Source organism: Tarenaya hassleriana, unplaced genomic scaffold (assembly GCF_000463585.1).
Source record: "Tarenaya hassleriana unplaced genomic scaffold, ASM46358v1 Cleome7, whole genome shotgun sequence".
Classification (NCBI taxonomy): Eukaryota; Viridiplantae; Streptophyta; class Magnoliopsida; order Brassicales; family Cleomaceae; genus Tarenaya; species Tarenaya hassleriana.
Window position 1 is genome coordinate 2398204 of NW_010969548.1, and position 13029 is coordinate 2411232.

General features: G+C 38.9%; 1 protein-coding gene across 4 annotated transcripts in view; it reads left to right on the forward strand.

The window, feature by feature from the left end:
* LOC104800896 overlaps nt 1-6135 on the forward strand; it is an 8729-nt gene extending 2594 nt beyond the window's left edge. For 3 of the 4 annotated variants that reach the window (XM_010523883.1, XM_010523882.2, XM_010523885.1), the window contains 15 exons: nt 1-28; nt 471-518; nt 625-803; nt 912-1108; nt 1196-1485; nt 2217-2366; nt 2452-2814; nt 2945-3094; nt 3340-3415; nt 3990-4117; nt 4233-4436; nt 4845-4985; nt 5078-5206; nt 5328-5537; nt 5743-6135. In XM_010523883.1, the coding sequence (XP_010522185.1) occupies nt 1-28; nt 471-518; nt 625-803; nt 912-1108; nt 1196-1485; nt 2217-2366; nt 2452-2814; nt 2945-3094; nt 3340-3415; nt 3990-4117; nt 4233-4436; nt 4845-4985; nt 5078-5206; nt 5328-5537; nt 5743-5898 (2449 nt within the window). In that variant the 3' untranslated portion in view covers nt 5899-6135. The remainder of the gene's footprint in view (nt 29-470; nt 519-624; nt 804-911; nt 1109-1195; nt 1486-2216; nt 2367-2451; nt 2815-2944; nt 3095-3339; nt 3416-3989; nt 4118-4232; nt 4437-4844; nt 4986-5077; nt 5207-5327; nt 5538-5742) is intronic. The other variant, XM_010523884.2, reaches the window with a different exon arrangement.
* The last annotated feature ends 6894 nt before the right edge of the window (nt 6136-13029 follow it).

The following is a 13029-nucleotide window of genomic DNA, read 5'->3' on the forward strand; positions in this document are numbered from 1 at the left end:
AGCAGGAATTCAGGCATTGGCATACATGGTATGGTTTATTTTGTTTTTTCCTTTTCTGTTAAGGTGTCCCAAAATCTATCTTTCATCGAGATTTTGTATCCCATAGCCATATTCCAGAACACGTCTTAAATAGGCACGGTCAAGTTCTCTTCCATTGCTAGTAGTTAAGGATTCACCTTGGTCTTTTTATGTGCTTAGTTGCATTGTTTATATGCATCTGTAATTTATATTGGATATTCAAATTCTTGTATATTGGAGAAACTTTTTGGGGGCTGAGTGCCATAGTTTTAATTTGGTTTTCATGTTTAGAATGAAGTATAGTGAAAATGGTACCAATCCCTACTCAGCTTGTCTAGATCTAGAATTCATAATGAACCGTGTAGTTTTAACAGTTGGTGCTGCTAAAAGCATTGTTTTTGGGGGCTGAGTGCACTTTTCGTTAGTAACAACATTCAGTACATTTTTGCAAGGTATCTTTCATGGGCGAGCATTCCCAAATATCAATGGACTTTGACAGTGTGAGCCATCTAAACCTTGAAATTATGTTATAGTATGTATGAATTTAAATATATGTACTATTATCGGTGCGGTGTTGGGTTGAGCACGTTTTCCTTGTTAAATCAGATCATTTCTGTGATTCTGGGAAACTACATGGATATAGAGAGTAACCAAGTCCACTCGGAGGAAGTTTGTGGAAGTTCGAAAACTGAGAATCATCAAGAAAACGGCTTGCGTTTTCCCAATTCGAGCGGAGCTATTACTGTTAGACCTAATCAAGTGGCTGGCTTTCATTCGGAAAACATGTAAGGCTTCAGTTTAAAATTTTAATGTCGCATATATCCATTAATTTAAACTGAGAAGTGTATTGCACTCAACTGATGTTTTGTTTGATCAATTCATCAATCTGGCAGGGATACTTCAAAGAGCCCCTCATACTGGTCTATGGTTTGCCTTTGCAATGTAGCCAGATTAGCAAAGGAAACCACAACTGTTCGGCGCGTTCTTGAACCACTTTTTAATGCTTTTGATGTTGGGAATTACTGGTCTCCACAAAAGGGAGTTGCCTCTTCTGTTTTATTGTTTCTGCAGTCTTGCCTGGAAGAATCAGGTTGGGATATCTGGTCTGCTATCTTTTCTTATGCTATTATTATTTAAAAATTTTCTGATACAACTTACTGATTAAGTTTCATTGCAGGAGAAAATTGCCATCTGTTGATATCAACTTTGATCAAGCACTTGGATCATAAGAATGTAATGAAGCAACAAAGCCTTCAAATTGACATTGTTAACATGGCCACATACCTTGCACGAAATGCAAAGCATCAGGGTTCAGTCACGATTACTGCTGCAATAGCTGACTTAGTAAAACACTTGCGAAAATGCTTGCAAAATGCAGCTGAACCATCTGTGGTTGCTGGTGAAATTAAGCAAAACTCTGAACTTCAGAATGCTTTGGAAAAATGCATCCGGGAACTCTCAAATAAGGTTTGTTAGAGTATACCTTTTTGCTGTTTTGAATTTTAACTATTGTCTATAGATCAGACTTCAAGGAGAGCAAGTAGTTTCATGGATTATGTTTTATATGCCACATATTACAAGAATATAATCGGCTGAACATGCTTCAGAGAATGTGAGTTCAATCGATCTTGTGGAATCTTGTTTCTTTATATTAGTAGTCACCTTGGGGAAAGGAGAAGCTAGATGAGCTGCATATAGTAACGTTAGATTTGTCTATTATATCCTCGCAGCTAATAGTTCGTTGTTTTCTATTGAGAAATGTTAGTAAATGGGCAGTGATCTGGAGTTGCATATTTGACTTACATATTTGAGTTCTTTGGTTGTGGCGCATGTTGGTAAGAACAGAGGTTCTTATCTTATAGCATCTGCAATTTACAATCTTCGGGATGCTGCAAATTAGCAATGTAGTATTAGCAGATAGTATGGTTAAGATAATTGAGCAGCACTTGTACCGCATTAGACTCTTGAACAAAGTTTTCCTTCAGAACTTTGAATAATTTGTTGTTTCTCTGTTCTGGTTGTGGTTTTGTTCCACCTTTATCTTGGGGATTCCTTACTTTTTTTTCTGTCGCAATTGTGTTTATGTTCACTCATTATTTTTTCAATTGACTTGATCTGCTCTCCTTTTTTGTCGTTATTCTATTACTCCTCTTCCTAAATGCTTTATAGTAACTTTGCTAATCTGGTTCCTTATAAAGGTTGGGGATGTAGGGCCCATTCTTGATATGTTAAGTGTGGTTCTTGAGACCATATCCACTAATGTACTCACGGCTAGGACCACAACATCAGCTGTTCTTCGTGCTGCAGATATAGTATCTGTAGTCCCTAACATTTCTTACCACAAGAAGGTAAGTGAGATCATTTGGTGTTTGGGTATTGCAATCAACTATTTGAATATATCCTATCTTTATCATGATCTGTGATATGTCTCAGGTATTTCCCGATGCATTGTTTCACCAGCTGTTCCTTGCAATGTCCCACACAGATTGGGAAACAAGAGTTGGGGCACATAATATTTTCTCTGTCCTCCTCCTTCAATCTCTTCTTCTGCCTTTGTCAAATCAACATAAGAAAACCTCAGAGGCTCTTTCTGGGGTTTCGTCAGTTAACAGAACCCATAAAAAAGAGACTGAGAATTCTGTCTATGATGAATATAAAGATAAAGCTGAGGAATCCTTGAATGGGGAACTGAATAAAGAAAGACAGATATCTCATTCCAATGTACCAGAATCTACAAGACAACAATTTAATTGGCAGTCTTTGGATAATTTCAAGGATGTTGCTGGTCGCATAAAGGTGAACTTCCAAATTTATGTTTCTTTGTACTTTTCCCCTTATGGTTTCAATTGCCAAGTAGAATTATTTTCCTTTAATGTGAATGTATCTGATACTTACTAACTATTAATCCATTTTAATGTATTCACAGTCATTATCTTCGCTCCGACTGAGTAGTCACCAAGTGAATATGCTGCTTTCATCATTGTGGATTCAGGCAACTTCTACTGATAATACCCCTGCAAACTTTGAGGCCATGGCACACACGTATAATATCACTCTGCTGTTTTCACGAGCAAAGGTTAGTTTATAGATCTTATGTTAGTTGAATTAACATCCTTTGGGCACTCTGTTTGCTCATAGCTTGACTATTTTAATTGCTCATATCTATTAAGTTTTTTGTTGCTATTGATGCATTGACTAATTACTGGAATTTACTTTTTATAACGCATCTTCGTTTCCAATGGCATTGTCTTTCTTGAATAGGTCAAAGGTTTTTTTTTAGTTTGTTAATTTTCTTAGCTTTTATGTCAATGCAAATGGCAGACGTCGAGTCATGTGGTGCTGGTACGGTGCTTTCAGTTGGCCTTTTCTCTTCGAAGTCTCTCTTTGGCTCAAGATGGTAAGTTAATGATTTGCTCAATGCTTTTCCATCTTCATAAAGAAATTGCCAGAACGGATTGTTATGATACTTTGATGCATATTTCTGACTTGGTGGTGAAAGGCACCTATGTATAGGTTAAGGGTTAGAGCTATTTATTGTTATTTCTTATTATCTATATAGGTCTTGTTTTGTTGATGGTGAATGTTTTTTTATATCGTAGTCTCTGTCTTGTTGTTAAGCTAGTTGTTCCTTTGCTCTTATTCTGTAGTCAATATAGGATAACTGGATGTCAAAAGAAACTAGACTCAATGCAGGGTCACATTCTCACATGGAATAGAGCAGTTTTTAGGTTTTTCTTACACTTACAAAATTAGAGAGATTTCTCAGAAGATTAGCAGTGTTGAATTATTTACTAGTGGTCACATTTCGGGTTGGTCTGTCCTCTCACTTTCATTGAAAAGATGCTTTGGCCTGTGAAATGTCAGTGAGGTCTCTCTTTTTCGTGTGGCTGCAAAAGGGGTAACGTAACTTTCTTGAACTCTCTATTCCATTGAGATTATTTTTGATGTTTGTTTCTTTTGTGATTCTCAAGGAGGTATGCAGCCATCTCGTAGAAGATCTCTCTTCACTTTTGCATCATATATGCTCATTTTCACAGCCAAGGTTTGCAATCTCTTGGAGCTAATTCCAATTATCAAAGCATCTTTAACTGACCAAACGGTGAGCTTTTTATCGCATTTGTCCTTTTTATTTTTTCAGACTCAGACATGCTGAAAAAAATGCTTGTTGCTGAGCTTCTTTTTAATATGTATGCCAATTTTGTCTTCTTCGGTAGGTTGACCCCTATCTTAAGCTGGAAGGAGATAGCAGATTACGGGCTGCTTGTGATGCATTTCCACACGAAGGAGTGGCAGTATATGCGTCTGAGGAAAATGATGTGACTACTTTCAATTCCATTTTAGCAACAGAATCTGATGACAGTCGTTTGAAGGAAATTGTGATTTCTCACTTTGCAGCTAATTTCGAAACATTATCAGAGGTACTTGCTATAAATGGCATAGCCATGCCTGGTAATTTGATTTTGAGGAAAGTATGCATTTAACTAGATATCAAACTCATCAGTGGACTATGCAAGTTATTGTTAGCTTGAGAGGACTCTCATGCAGAGTAATTTATTTAAATTGACGCAGATTTGATTACTGTTGAGCCTTGTTCGGGTAACAGATTAACCATATGCTTGGTCCATGTTCTTTTAGATGTCAAGATAATTGCTCTAGCGTAGTGGTTGGTCCGAAACTATGGATACGTGTGAACATAGGGGAACAGAATAAAGCAAGGCCAATCTATCTTTTAGACCATCTCATGCAATGTTCTATAAAATTTAATAGTATCTTGTCGGGTGATTTCACATTTTTTTCGATCCACCTTTTCCTGTCTGATGTTGTAGGATGAGGCATCGAACTTGAAAGAGCAAATTCTGTCGGAATTTTTACCAGATGATGCACTCCCACTAGGTGCACCATTGTACATGGACACACCAGGACCCAGTTCACCTCTTAATCAAACAGAATTTCCAGCCTTCGAAGAGGTATTAACTTCACAAGGAACTACATTTCGTGTAATGCTTTGATTTTGCATTTGTACAGAGGAGAGTTCCTTACGTTCATGGTGTTCCTTCAGGTTGAGCTTTCGGCTATAGTGGCATATGGAGAAACTTCTCCAGAGGTTAATGGGAGTCAGTCTGGGGGCAGAACTTCATTGTCCACAAACACGGCCGATATTCTGAGTGTCAATGAGCTGTTAGAATCGGTAATGCACTCATTCCATTTCTCGGAATAAGAGAGGGGTTTCTTTCTAGAGAGATGGAAAATCGAGTAATCATTGGTGGTTTCTTTTGAGTGATTCGTTTATTTATCCTGGTTACGAGCAGGTAACAGAAACTGCTCGACATGTCGTTAGTTCCCGAGTTTCCTCCACACCTATTCCTTATGACCAAATGATGAATCAGTGCGAAGCCCTTGTGACGGGTAAGCAGCAGAAGATGTCTGTACTTCAAAGTTTCAAACTCAAAGAAACCAAGGCAATATCGATATTGGAAGAAGATGATGACAAGAAGGAAGAGGTCTTGCTTCTCAAAGGGGTGAGTTCATTCTGCTCCATTGTATTGTCCTTTGATCAATATAAAAACTCTCTGTCTCCACTGAATGAAACAAGGCAAGTTTTTTCCACAACGGCTAAACAGCCATTGGACCAAACCCATTACTGAATCCAACCTTTAGCAATATGCTTAATAGTATGGATTATATATAAAAACATTGTATCTATTTTATTATGGCCCGTTGCAGAAGGAAGCTGCAGAAGATGATATGAAGGCAATGGCATTGGCTCAAGTTGAACCTTGTAACCAGCACTCCGCCTGCGGGCACGAAATGGGATATAACTCTTTTCGGCTACCGCCTTCGAGTCCTTACGACAAGTTCTTGAAAGCAGCTGGCTGTTAAAGGATACACCTCGTCTTTTCATACATGTACCTATTATATATATATATACACGCGCATATTGTAATATCACCTTGTGTAATATTGTGATGCGGTGGTGTTCTTGTTTCATATTCGATTTATATTCCATTTCGATGTGATAACCTTCTGTAATCAAGAGAGCATTTGTTGTAATATCGGTTCTTCGGAGTTTGCAAAGAACGTACGAGTGAATTATGCGTAGATTCTGATTGCTTTTGACTTGTCGGAGTTATGTGTTGTCACCGTTCATAAGGTTCTATCCATTTTCTTACAATTCTTGTCGGGTCCTTTTTTTTTTCTAACTATATTGACATGCATATACACACATTATATAAATGTATATATATATATTTAATTAGAAATATATTTTTGTTATACGACTCCAATTTAATTCAAATAGATTTTAAAAATTGCAATTGGTTTTATTATTTATTTTATTATAGGATGTCAATTTAGGTTCGAGATCCGAGGTACGGTCTGAATTCATTCGAAAAATGTTGGGTTTCGAGCCTAAATTTTTCGGTAAAAAAATTCGATTTTTTTTTAATTAATTGAAAAAATGAAAAAAAATATATAATTACAAAAGAATTTAACGGGTGGGGCCGATCCGAGCCCGAAACTTATAAGATCGGATTTCGGGCTTGGTTATATAGGTCCAAAAAAAATTGGTCTGGCATGAGTCTGAGTCCGAAACCTTCGAACCAAGTGCAGACTTGGGTTGGGTTTAGGGGTGTCAATTTGGGTCCGAGACCCGAAGTCCGGCTCGGTCCAACCTGAAAATTTGTAGGTTTCGGGCCTAAGTTTCTCGGCCTAAAAAAATCGGGCTTTCGGGTCGGGTCCAAAAAAATCGGGTCATACCGAGCCTAAAACCTTTGGACCGGGTGTGGATTCACCCTGGGTCGGGTCAAATCAGCCCGATAAGCCCGATAGACACCCTAGTTGGGTTGTCATTTCGATTCACACCCCTAATTTATTGTTTTTATTTCGTCTTTAACCGAATTATAAAATCAAATATAAAAAAATTATAATGGAGTTCAAAGTAGTTGTTTATATAAACCCTAATTGTATTATACCCAGGAAATCCGCCTATACATTACTTGATTAATAAGTTCTCCTCCTCTGATCAAAGTAGAATTTAATTTGTCCTATTCACAGTGCGTTTGTAAAGTAACAATTATGTTGTATTAATACGTTAATAACCGTCCATTGTTAAAACCTTAAACTATATTTTTTTTATAAGAACCTTAAACTATATTAATATACTTAAAAAAATAAATCTTATATTTCAAACCCTTCATAAAAACCTAAATTATAATATTTTTAATTATAAATGAATACTTAGTAATCGTGACATGAAATGACTGAAAAAAATATTAAACAGTAAAATTTTTATATAGTCTATATAAAAAAGTCATATATATTTTAATTAAAAATAATTTTTTTATTACAAAATTCAAATCTAGTTCAAAATATATTTTAAAACATGCAAGCATTTTTATTATTTAGTTTTTTTTATTTTTCTTATTATTTTTTACCCCAAATATAAAATCCGATACAAAACAAAGATAAAATGAAGTTATAACGAACTTAAAACTGCAAAGTTATTTTTTATTTAACCATGATCGTTTAAAATTTTGATAAATAATTTATAGCATATATTTTTTTTATGTAATTGTAATCTATAGTCTAAAGTTTTTTGTGTAAATGTAATAGTTTAAGGTTTTTTAGTGTAATTATGATAGTCTATTTAAACCGACGTTCCATTTATAAAACAAGCAAAAGAGTTTTGCATGCAAACAAAAAACTGAACATGACAACAAAAACCAGAATCATAAACTATTATGGCAGTACGCCAGATTTGATATAAAACCAAAAACAACATGTATATATTTAGTTGTTCCTACAAATCTGGAATGTATATTTTGTTTCCTTGAATCGTTCTAGGTTAGTTTAACATTCGGTAGTATAAAGTGGTGTATGCTCTGTTTTGGAATGATATGAGAAACCATTTTCTGAATCCTTGAATCTGAGACTTATCATGGTATCAGAGCAACATACATCTCTTGATTTTTCCTCTCTGTCGTAATGACGAACAATTCCTCTTCTTCGACCCCAGAAAATCCAGACTCGACTGATCCTCAAACGAACCCGACAGGACAACCGACCATGAACCAGAATACTCCGACTACCGAACCTCTGATTCCTCAGAGAAGAACCATTTCACCTTATGATTTGACACCGAACGACAACCCCGGATTAATTCTCTCTCAACCGCTACTCCGAGGAGAGAATTACGATGAATGGTCAATCAACATTCGACAAGCGCTAAAATCTCGGAAGAAATTTGGTTTCGTCGACGGTACGATTCCACAACCGGCTGCAACTTCAACAGATTTCGATGACTGGGATACAAACAACGCTCTGATTGCATCATGGATCAAGAATACGCTTGAACCTCAACTCCGTTCCGATGTCGTTCATCGCGAACTTGCTCAAGATTTATGGGACTACCTCAAAAGAAGATTCGGTAGATCCAATGCTCCTCGTCTCCTCAAGATCCGCAGCGATATTGCTAATTGTCGACAACAAGGAATGACGGTGGAAGCTTATTTCGGAAAATTGACCAAGCTTTGGGATGACTTGGCCAATTTTCGATCTCTGAAACATTGCAAGTGTCACAACTGTACCTGTGATATTAGCACTACTCTGGAGAAGGAACGTGACGAGGACAGGCTATTCGAATTCCTACTAGGCCTTGATGATTCAAGGTACGCTGTTGTCCGCTCCAATCTTCTGTCTCGTCTTCCTCTGCCAACCCTTGAAGAGGCATACAATACTGTCTCTCAAGATGAAGACGCAAAACATGTAACCCAAATTCACGAAGACTACACCAATGCTGCTGCTTTCGCAGTCCGGATTCCTCAGAAGTCTCGACTCAAGCCAGATGATAAGGACAAGACCATTCTGTGCACTAATTGTGGTCGAAATGGCCATCCTGCTGACTAAAGCAAGCGCCACGTTGCTGGTTTGCAAAACTCGCTACAGCCCTCGCTACATACGGCTTCACTCAACAGCAATCTGATCATTCTCTGTTCGTCTACAATAGAGGCTCGGTTCGATTGCATGTCCTAGTATATGTTGACGACCTGCTGAAAGTTGTTTTCAACTTATCGGGTTTCCAGATTGGTGGGGCGAAAGGCCAAGACACAGAACAGGTGGAGGCCGTGGCAGAGGCAATCCACCATCTGCTCGAGGATCTGTTGTCCGAGCCAATGCGACGCAAGTCTCAGTTTCTACACCTTCCATCCCTGTCACAGCAGCTGCCAACACTCTGATTCCTGGAATTTCTCAAGATCAATGGAACAATTTGCTGTCTGTGTTGAACAATTCCACCATCGGGAAATCTGATACATTTTCTGGTAAGCTCTCTCCACCTCCTTGGATACTTGATACTGGTTGTTCACAACATATGACCGGCGCTTTGTCCTCGCTGGTCAATATTGTTTCTATCCCACCATGCTCGGTTATTCTGCCAGACAACCGAACAGTGTTGTCAACTCAGTCAGGATCAGTTATTCTTGGGCCAAACCTTCATCTGTCGCATGTTCTGTTTGTGCCGGGATTACATTGTCAGCTCATATCTGTCTGCCAATTGATGACAGAATCTGATTGTTACGTTACCTTTGCTCCTTCCTTATGTGCAATTCAGGACCAGACTTCCAGGACGCTGATTGGTGTGGGTGAGCAACACGGGGGTTTATTTTATTTTAGAGGTACGGCAACCTCATCTGCAACTCGAACGAAACTACAACAGCCTCCTGATATCTGGCATCAGAGGATGGGCCATCTTTCTTCGAAAGCACTGATGAAGATTCCTGACCTTGATATTTCAGCATCTACTATGTTTGATTCTAGTATTTGTGATGTTTGCCTAAGAGCAAAACAGACCCGAGATCCTTTTCCTATAAGCAATAATAAAGCATCTACAATCTTTGAGCTTGTGCATTGTGATGTTTGGGGCCCGTATCGATTTCCTTCTTTTTCTGGAGCGAAATACTTCTTGACAGTTGTTGACGATTTTTCCAGAGGAACTTGGATTTTCCTCATGACCGGAAAGCATGAAACACAAACTAAGCTCAAAGATTTCATTGCTCTTGCAGAACGACAATTCAAAGCCTCTGTCAAAACGATCAGATCAGACAATGGCACCGAATTCATCTGCCTTCGACCTTATTTCATGTCGAAAGGAATAATACATGAGACATCATGTGTCGGCACTCCCCAGCAAAATGGCCGTGTCGAACGGAAGCATCGACACATTCTGAATATTGCTAGAGCATTGCTTTTTCAAGCAAATTTACCGACTCGTTTCTGGGGAGAAAGCGTGTTAACAGCAGCCTATCTAATAAATAGAACCCCTTCGGCTATTCTGGACTATCGCACTCCCTATGAGATTCTTTATGGTCAAGCTCCCAGTTACGGCCACCTGCGAGTCTTTGGTAGTCTATGCTATGCTTACAATCAGAAACGATCGGGAGATAAATTCGCACCGCGAAGTTCACGTTGCATATTTCTGGGGTATCCATATGGGCAAAAAGGATGGAAGATATACAATCTAGAGACAAAACAGATGTTTGTCTCTCGAGACATTAAGTTCTCTGAAGGTATTTTCCCTTTTCTACACAATACAGCAGAACATCTCTCATCTCCTACTCTGATGCAACCATCCTCTGTGTTTCTTGATGAAGATGATCCTCATACTGTGTCAACCCTATCACCTACACCATCGGGCCTCCATTCAGACGGCTCTGCCCAAAATTCACCACATTATGAATCTCTAGCAGGTGTTTCATCACACTCCCCGTCACCAATGATGTCTGATAACGAAACAGCATCATCTCAACCTCTGCTTCCTAGTTCACAACCACATTTTGGGAGAGGGCAAAGACAAAAGTATCAAAGCGTTTTGCTCAAGGATTTTGTGACCAATGTTGTCACTGTCGACTCCGGTCCAGCATATCCACTACAGAATTTTATGTCCTATGGTCGACTTTCAACTCCGTATAAAGCCTTCCTCGCTTCAGTCTCTGCGAACAGTGAACCCCGTTCGTATGCAGAAGCTGCAACTGATTTTCGCTGGCAACAAGCTATGGCCGACGAAATTACAGCTTTGGAACAGAATGGTACGTGGACTCTAGAATTCCTGCCACCTAACAAGAAAGCCATCGGATGCAAATGGGTATTCCGTACAAAATACAAATCCGACGGCAGCATTGAGCGACACAAAGCCCGCCTTGTCATTCTTGGAAACCGGCAAACTGAAGGTATAGATTATGAGGAAACCTTTGCTCCGGTTGCAAAGATGGTCACTGTCCGAACCTTTCTCGCAGTCTCGGCAGCAAGACAATGGCCCGTACATCAAATGGATGTGCACAACGCCTTCCTCCATGGTGATCTCACTGAAGAAGTGTTTATGAAACCTCCACCGGGATTTCGGGTCGCAAATTCAAATGTAGTCTGTCGACTTCGAAAGTCCTTATATGGGCTAAAGCAAGCGCCACGTTGCTGGTTTGCAAAACTCGCTACAGCCCTCGCTACATACGGCTTCACTCAACAGCAATCTGATCATTCTCTGTTCGTCTACAATAGAGGCTCGGTTCGATTGCATGTCCTAGTATATGTTGACGACCTCTTGTTGACAGGTAATTCTGATACGGCAATGTCTGAATTCAAGGCATATCTCGGTCATTGTTTCAAGATGAAAGACTTGGGCAATCTTAAGTACTTTCTAGGTATTGAGGTGGCACAAAATTCAAATGGGTTTTATCTCTGCCAGCGAAAGTACACACTGGATTTAATTGCTGACACAGGTCTCTTAGCCTCGAAGCCCGCTCTGTTTCCTTTGGAGCAACATCACCGACTCAGTATCAGCACGAGTGCTGAACTCGCAGATCCAGAACCATACAGACGGTTAGTGGGGAAACTGCTTTACCTCTTAGCCACTCGACCGGACATTACATATGCGGTCCACATTCTGTCTCAATTTATGCAGAAACCACAGCAAGATCATTGGCAGGCAGCACTTCGACTAGTCCGGTATCTTAAACTTCACCCTGGCCAAGGCATTTTCTTACGTGCAGACTCCGACCTCAAGCTATACGGTTGGTGCGACTCCGACTGGGCAGGAGACCCTCGCACTCGACGTTCTCTCTCGGGGTACATTATTCAGCTTGGCAAGTCCCCTGTTTCTTGGCGTTCTAAAAGACAAAACACTGTATCTCTTTCATCGGCCGAAGCAGAATATAGGTCCATGGCAGTCACTACCTGTGAACTACTTTGGTTGAAATCACTCCTTTCGTCTCTCGGGGTGAACCATCAGAACTCCATGATGTTGTACTGCGACAGCCAGTCAGCGTTACACATCGCGGCGAATGATGTTTTTCACGATCGAACAAAACATATTGAGGTAACTTGTCATTTTCTGAGAAATCACATTCAATCCGGTGTTATCTCAACCCGCCATGTTTCCTCGCATGCTCAACTGGCTGATATCTTCACGAAATCACTTGGTCAAAAGGAGTTTGCTTCATTTCTATCCAAGTTGGGCATACAAGATTTATACGCTCCAACTTGAGGGAGGGTATTATGGCAGTACGCCAGATTTGATATAAAACCAAAAACAACATGTATATATTTAGTTGTTCCTACAAATCTGGAATGTATATTTTGTTTCCTTGAATCGTTCTAGGTTAGTTTAACATTCGGTAGTATAAAGTGGTGTATGCTCTGTTTTGGAATGATATGAGAAACCATTTTCTGAATCCTTGAATCTGAGACTTATCATAAACTAAAACCCTAACAGAGTTATACCCATAGAGAGCCGTCGCGTACAAAATATATATATATATTTTATAAAAATATTAAATAATTTTTTTTAATTATATTAATTGATAAATTTAATGTTAAAAAAACACAAACATAACTCAAAATATAATTTTAATTATTTATCATATGTATATTAATAAATATATTATAAATTATTAGTATTTAAAAAATCATTATTTAAAATGTAGGGATACATACATTACTATGGATCAACCCACTAACCAAAAC